This window comes from Falco cherrug, chromosome 6, assembly GCF_023634085.1.
Source record: "Falco cherrug isolate bFalChe1 chromosome 6, bFalChe1.pri, whole genome shotgun sequence".
Lineage (NCBI taxonomy): Eukaryota > Metazoa > Chordata > Aves > Falconiformes > Falconidae > Falco > Falco cherrug.
Window position 1 is genome coordinate 64,437,552 of NC_073702.1, and position 7,750 is coordinate 64,445,301.

Here is a 7,750-nt window from a genome sequence, read left to right on the forward strand (position 1 = left end):
TGCTTCGCTGACATTAAAACACTTACAGTGGCTGGAGGGTCAGGTATGGACTCAACAGATAAGTCAGCCCGCTAGGTAAAAAAAAAAAAAGCTCTTTTTTCCTTTTTATTTTCCAGTATGGGCTTACTGGGTTTTAAGAAGTAAGTTTATTTATTTATTTGTTTATTTATTCATGGGATTGGAAACTTACTGTAACTGAAGTCTCAAGGTTCTGTTGCTGGTAGTCTTCTTTCCTCTTCTTCAAGAAATGGCATCTTTGAACCTAAGACAAAACGTGAAGATTCTTTTTCTGTCTAGTGATTTCTATTGCACAGATGTCTGCTAATGTGAATTTGTGACTCACAGACCATCTGTGTAGCGTGGGCCTAGATTACTACGTTTATTTCCCTTATTCAGCAGACAAGAGTTACTCTGTTGGGGTTCATATACAAACTGTAATCAACACTACGTGATTCAATTTTTAAGTCATCTCCTGTACATTTCTCACTGAAAACATGCAGCATTATTTCTCTGTGCCTTGCACGTCAATCATGAACAGCTCTAACTACAACATCTATTATACTTCTTATCTTGGATTAGTGGCTTGAGTGCATGATGTTCTCATGCATCCCCCACTACCAGGAGGAAAAATGAGCCCAAAGGGAATGATAAAATCTATGTGCAGATGCCTGTTCACTCTTTAAATCCAAACTGGAATTTTATTAGGGCAGAACTCTTCCCAGAGAGGTAATATGAAGTGGTAATTGCAAATGCTGTTCTGCTTCATAATAAAGCCTTCTATTTCTGCATTAATTATAGAATGCTAAAGCAATGCCATGCATTGGCTTTATAATGCTTTTATCACCCTGGCACATAGAAAAATTTTACAAAGAACTTCATGACAACAAACAAGATACAATACTAACTAATACCATGTAAATATAGTAAACTAAATGCAAACTAACAAATCAGACATAGATGACAATACATGTAATGGTAACAGAAATTAGAAACACACACCTTGGGATTCATCTGCTCTATTACTTAAAAGTAAATGCAGTTGTCAAAAAATGCAAGACTGGGCCTCTATTGACTATGTAGTATCAAGAGTTTTAGATAAATGTAGGTAACTCCCCAGCTTACTCTAATGGCCTCTAGGACACTGGCAGTAGGCCAGATATTTTAGAATACCCACAGAAGATTCAGCAGAGCTGCAGTTAGTAGCAAATTGAAAAGATTCTGCCACTACACTTATTATTTAGGTCATCATGAGCTCTAATTTATTTTTTTTTCATCTGCTTCTTCCAGAATCTCTGTTAACATCCAGCCTGACTACACGCAACTCCTTCACTGGCTGCATTCGTAACTTCATGATTGATGAAAAACCAGTGAGTTTTAGTAAAGCAGCTTTGGTTAGCGGTGCTGTAAGCATCAATACCTGTCCAGCAGCCTGATAGTGCACTGCATCAACACTGTAAAGTTCCTTAGACCACAGAAAGAAAAACAGAACAAAAGAAACGATGTTCATTGAGAGAATAATGAAAATATCAAGGATCCATCTACAGAAAGCAGTATGTTTAAGGGTCACTTCTAATGTTTATATGCACACAAAAATCACTGAAGAATAAAGGGCTGTTGCTTTCTGCACTTCTCTTACTATACCACAAGAGTGAGCTTTACCATTTCTTATAGTGTATGTGTGGCCAGTCTGTTACATGAAAATGTGGGATTATAAAAGAAATGAAAATGATATTAAATATGTTACTTTCAAGATAGATCCTCACCTTAGGTCACCCTTTGTTTCACAGGAAAAGATCTGCTAATGCACATTAAAGAATAAAACTAGATAGTAGACTTACATCAAAAATAACTGTGTTCAAAGATTTTTTTTCTTTAATTTTCCATTCAACTCATTTATACATTCCCCAATCAAAATGGGGGACAGAGAGCATAATAATTAGGTAAGCTTACGGACAATTAAAACCTAAAATTTTTATTCTACTTCTAGACTTCATGGACATGTTCTAGCACAAAGTGAAGAGAGGATGTGTATCTTTTAAGACAGACACTTTATATAACTGATCATTTACCTAAGCTAGGTAATTTTAGACCAATACTTGCCTTACGTAAGAAGGGAGAGGTGAGGCAAAATTCAAAATTTCAAGTTTTTTTCTTTTTAAATGCACTTCCATACAAACAGCACTAAATACACAATCCCATTGTGATCTCCTTTGCGCTAATATAACAGAAGTAAACACAAAGCACAGAAAGCAGAATCATAGTCACAGTTTCAGGCAAATCCCTTATCACACAAAATCATCACCTCCTTGTGAGAATGCTGCAGGACTTCAGTTTACTGCATTATTCCTCAAATTAGGGATATACTCCTGTGGAATATATGCTGGAAGATATGCTGCTGCAGAGGAACTGGGTGTGAAACGTGAAGATGCAAACAAAAGGCAAAGGGCTGCAAATCTGAACTATGTTAAAACCATAGAAGGCAGATGGAAGTTAATACTAGGCTTTAGCTCACAGCAGGCTTGAGCATCAGACACGAGTCACTTGCAAGAGTCTCTTTAGTGATAACCTACCAGGCATCAAAGCCATTTAGGTTTCTTCTTTAAATAATAAACTACTGTTAACAGAAAGATCCATGATTGCTGGGCAAATTATTGTTGGAACCAACTCAAAACACGACCAGCTGCAAAGCTGTAAAGTATGAAAAGCAAAACACCCTACAGATTAAAAATTAATAGGAGCTCATCTGGAAAACACACAAGTGACAACTGGATTCCAAAGTTCTTTAATCTATTGTCAGCTGGAGGAATCACCAGAATAAAATACAGGTGTAAGCACTAATCAGTAGCTTCCCTACTACCCTCCCAGTAGGAAAAAAGTTCTGACAGACTGAAGTGGTCTTGGCTTACTCTGGATAAAGAACTATAAGTTCTGGACACGCTGGCACAGGAACTCCGGCAGCTGGGACCCCATCACTGCCTCTCTACTTGTCTCTAGAGCCCAGTGTTGGGTGGTAAGTGGACAAGAGAAGACTGAGTGCCTCCTGCAGCCACTGCCTCTCCTTCCATGAGTCTTGTCAGCTCTGCTCATGCTTTCAGCCCCATGCCTGTTGTAACTGCCTTCTCCTAGGAACACCTCCCATTCTGTTCCCTGCAACTCTCAGGCAATATGCTTCCAGGACTGATTCCCTTCCCAGCCACGTAGGGAGGCCCCCTACTCCTGGGAATGCTATATATCCCCCTCTTTTTGTCACTCCATAGCCCACTGTTTATACTTCAGAAACAAGCAGTAAGACTACCTGCACTCTCTCTGAATCAAGCACATCTTGGGTCCCCAAATCCAGTTGCCTGCAAATGCCATCTTTGTCTCAGATACCAAAATGACTATGGCTGCTCAACTCTTTCCCGCTCCCAGCTACTGCCCAGACTCTGAACAGAAAACATTTAGGGCTTTTGGTTTCTGATTTTTATATTATTGGGGTTAAGGAGGAAAGTCCTCAGATCAGTAAGCTCAGTTCCTAGTGGGTACCAGAGGCCATGCATGGTGTCAGGGCTGTGCAGCTGGAAGCGGGGGTAAAAAAGTCAGTCTCTGTTCTTCCAGCAGCAGCAAGTTGTTAGATTGGCTCAATCAATCTCATGACACCACAGCCTGAGCTAAGCTTCCTCAGGCCCTAGTCTCTCGGACCCTATTGCTGGAGAGAAAAGAACAGCAGATTTCCTGCTTAGATAGGTTCCTTACAAGGATTACTGAAATTCCTTTCGAGGTTGTCTGCAGCTGCTAAGCAGAGATAGCCAGGAATAGCATATGTTTGTGCTCCCTAAGAGCATCACAGTTTAGTGAATGCTGGTATTAAGTGGAGCATTGTATGTTAACTGGTACACACATACTCAGAACATTTTTCCATCTTACACCTACTTAAAACTAAAGCGTATTTTCTCATACCCATATCCAAGCTCTATGAATAAACAGTATTTTTCTTAGCCATATTTGCTGCAATAAGATTTGGTCTTGTTCGGTGGATTTACATTTAAGAATGACTTTTCTGATTTATCAGTCCTTTGCATACTTCATATATGGAAAACTAAAATACATTAAAGTAGTATGTGAATAAAAAACCACATTAAAATTCATAAATTGCTACCATTCAATTTAATTCTCTTTACTACATCACCAGCTAATCAAACACAGCAGCATTTGTGGAGGACATCTTCCTCGGTTTTCCTTTCTAGCCCTTAGAGATGCAGGTTTTCCCTCTGCAGAGCAGGGTTTCCAAAGAAAAATACTACAGAACAGAGGATACTTGCATAATGCAAATTTCCCTGCCCCCAACATCCACACAGACCTTGACATTACCATTCCATACGCACCAAATAAAGTCTGCATGTGATGCATTACATTACACACACCTCCACATTCATTTCAAAGCTCCTGTCGTTTAAGGGAAGGCAACTGCCTAAGAAGAAATCTTCCCAGAACTCAATTTGCCTTCTGTATCTATCTTTAAAATTATAGCTCCAAAGCACAAAACCCTTCATCTACAAAGATTTAGGGAAAACCTGCAAGTTCTGAGGTACATTGTCAGATTGTCCATTTGCATTTTCAATATGAATGTAACTACCTCAATTCTGCAGAAAGCCTACAAAAAAAAAAAAAAAAGAAAACAAAGCAAGCACTGACCCTACTGACCCTAAGGAGATAAAACTTTTCTTTGCCACTTTGAAGGTTTTAATAACTGTTGTTATAGCCAATATCTAAATCAGGACTACAACTACACTGTTATTGTACCATGGAATATTCTGTAATTTGACATTTTCATGGTTATATAAGGAAGAATCTAATTTCAAGTTGAACTTGCTTCAAAATAGAGTATTTAATTAGGATTTCCGGCCTCTCTATCTCTTATTTCTGAAGATCTTTAGAGATCTTCCATAGTTAAAGGTTCTTATCAACCTTTCCTTCTCCTCAAGGATCAAGAGTATGGACAACAGCCTGAAAAGGAAAAGGCAAGATGAAGGGTTACGGGTCTGACAGTAATTCCCCAAAAGACAACTATTCTAAGTAAAAAAACAACCAAACAAACAAAAAAACAAAATGCAACAAACCTTCATAAGTGAACTAAGCCCTGATATAAATCAAGGAATAACATTAGTTCAAATTCCAGTGTATTCTCCCTACAGCAGCATGTGGCCTAAATAATTAAATGACTGTCATTAAAAAGATGCTGAAAGCATAGCACATATATTTAACTTGTGATGTACATTTGGCTTTTGTTGTGGTTGGGATTTAGGGGTTATATTCACAGATTCACAGTGGTCCATGTCAACTCATTTTCTCTCAATAACATGGTAACTTATTCCTACAATTCAATTATTCAGTTTATGTTCCAAAGCTGTGGAACACAATCGCTGTACAGCTTCAACAACAAAAAGTTACTGAGAAAATAAAGGTAAGAAACACACATTAGCATAAGACTGTTGATTAAATTATTAACATAGACAAAAAGTCTCTAGAGGGACCTGGCTAGATTAATGCATTTATACTATGGTAGATGAAGTAAAGTAAAGCTTCATCTACAATGAAACGGAAAGTCAGTGTGTGGTTATTTATTTCACACAGTTAAGCTGCCTGTTTCATTAAACCTCTGAGCACATGCATCAAGCCAAACTGGTTATTATGCATCCACTTCCTGCCCTTGGATCCTCTTTGGAAGCTGAAAAATACTCCCACATGAATATGAATCTAAATTGCATCTCTGATTCACAGTGTCTCCAAGCTCAGTGAGAATAATCACTTTACATTTGCCATCACAGACCTCTTAACAGTGTATTTGAAGCCAAAGCACAGAGTTTCTTCTGGAATCTCATGTTCAGTGGAGCAAATCCCATTAAGCTGAATCTTGATAGGACATAGAACACAAAACCTACAGCTAACTGAAAGAACAAGCAGAAACTGTAGCTAACTACACAAGAAGCAAGCAAGCCAGGTACAGTAATATCAAGAGACCTCCACAGACTTCAAGCTTTAGAATGCTTATAAGCTATGTTGTACTGCTTTTAGCCTAAGTAAGGTGAAAAAGACATGTGAAGGGAAGACTTTGAGGACATGATGGTAGGCAAGAAGTACAGAACCAGTTTGCATCTGGTAGCTACAACAGACCACAGCCTACAGGTTCGGACAGGTAACCACAGAGAACAAAGTTAAGCTATAGGTTACATCTAGTCTGTTCAGAGAGAGATGAGAACTTACTACTTGCTTTCCTGATCAATATTCATGTAGTTTTACATTGGTGATTAGTTCATAAAACAAGTGTTTGAGCAGTATTACTCTAATCATGCTAAACTTTCCACCTGCCTGTAACACTGAAGCTACTGGTCCTCTGCAACTTCAAATGTGAAGCCTGAGTAAGCTTGGGCCATCATTACTTTTTCTTAAGAAGAATACAAATTTCCAGTAGATGGATTCTCCTCTTTGAATTAAGTTTTAAAAAACTAGTCTTGAAACATATTTCTTATATATAATGCATTATTATATTGTATTGTACAATATTGTATTTGCTGCAAAACACAATCTTTCCGGGAAAGTTTTTTAAAGTAGTCATTTGGTATAACTTTATTTTCCTGGGGACTTATAATTGCTCTCTACAGGATCCCAAGTCATGTCCAGGAGTCCACACCATGGTTTCTCCTGAGAAAAAAGTATTCATATAAACTGAACATCAGAATTCTATTCAAATTTCATTTAGCTAATTTTGATTGCACACCAGCACTAGAAATATTTTTGGAAAAAGCATATTTTGTTGGGTAGTTTTAGCCATAGAACCTAATGAACTGGGTTGCACGGAAGTACTTTTATCCTCCCACAGGAAGCAGAAATGCCATCAGTGTCACAAGAAAGTTTTCTGCAGACAACAGCTTTGCATATCACACATGCTTTATTGGTTTAGTGATGGACTTGGCAGTGCTGGGTTAACAGTTGTCCTCAATGATCTTAAAGGTCTTTTCCAACCTAAATGGTTCTGTGATCCCATGATTTTGCAGAGTAGCTATCCTGCGGACCAGTCTTACCATGCTGAGACAACAGCATCGCTACCATTTCTCATCTCTCATTTTTAGTCCCAAAGTTGCTATGTTCAACACATAGGCAAAAGCACCTCTTATAATTGCACTGTTAATTGGACAATTACATGAAACCAAGCTTAAAGAAAAACGTAATTTTCAAGCCTGATGGGAGGGCTCATCATTACAGCATTTCAACATGGCCGTTTTTTCATCTAATTTTTAATTTATATTTTCCTATCATTCAGGGCATTTCCCACCATCACTCTGAATAATGTATTCGGGGAAAATAAAACATATCTTACCACACATTTTTAGCCATAATGGTAATGGACAGTACTACACCGAAACGTTTCTATTCTCCCATAGAAAGACTTAATTTCAGGTCTTCGCCATGCCTCCCGTAGTTGGGCTTTAGCAGAGGCCCTGCAGCCCCCGGCAGGTGCACGCACCCTCAGGCGACACTGGATTTCTGAGCACCTCACCACGGTCACCGTTCCCGCGCTGCCGAACGGGCACGGGCACTTTACTACTCCCTCGGCTCCTCTCAGCGCACATTTACTCTCCCACCAAGCCCCGAATCTTACAGGCGCAATCGCAGCCATCAGGACCGACACCCGAACGCTGCTCTCTGGGACTGGCGGTCGCCTCAGGCGAGCCCACACGCGAGGGACTGCCTCACACATACACCCCCGCCT

The 7,750-nt window shown here is 39.1% G+C and overlaps 1 protein-coding gene and 1 long non-coding RNA gene across 6 annotated transcripts in view; one reads left to right on the forward strand and one right to left on the reverse strand.

The window, feature by feature from the left end:
- Positions 1–1,826, forward strand: part of LAMA4 (laminin subunit alpha 4) — a 104,753-nt gene extending 102,927 nt beyond the window's left edge. The window contains exon 38 of the mRNA XM_055713664.1: positions 1,288–1,826. Coding sequence (XP_055569639.1) covers positions 1,288–1,433 — 146 coding nt within the window. The 3' untranslated portion in view covers positions 1,434–1,826. The remainder of the gene's footprint in view (positions 1–1,287) is intronic.
- LOC114017675 (uncharacterized) overlaps positions 1–7,747 on the reverse strand; it is a 34,504-nt gene extending 26,757 nt beyond the window's left edge. For 2 of the 5 annotated variants that reach the window (XR_003562861.2, XR_008732762.1), the window contains exons 1-3: positions 7,640–7,747; positions 4,948–4,986; positions 191–262 (exon numbers count right to left, since the gene is read on the reverse strand). This is a non-coding gene — a long non-coding RNA (uncharacterized LOC114017675). The other 3 variants (XR_008732761.1, XR_008732759.1, XR_008732760.1) reach the window with 2 other exon arrangements.
- Positions 7,748–7,750: the final 3 nt, after the last annotated feature.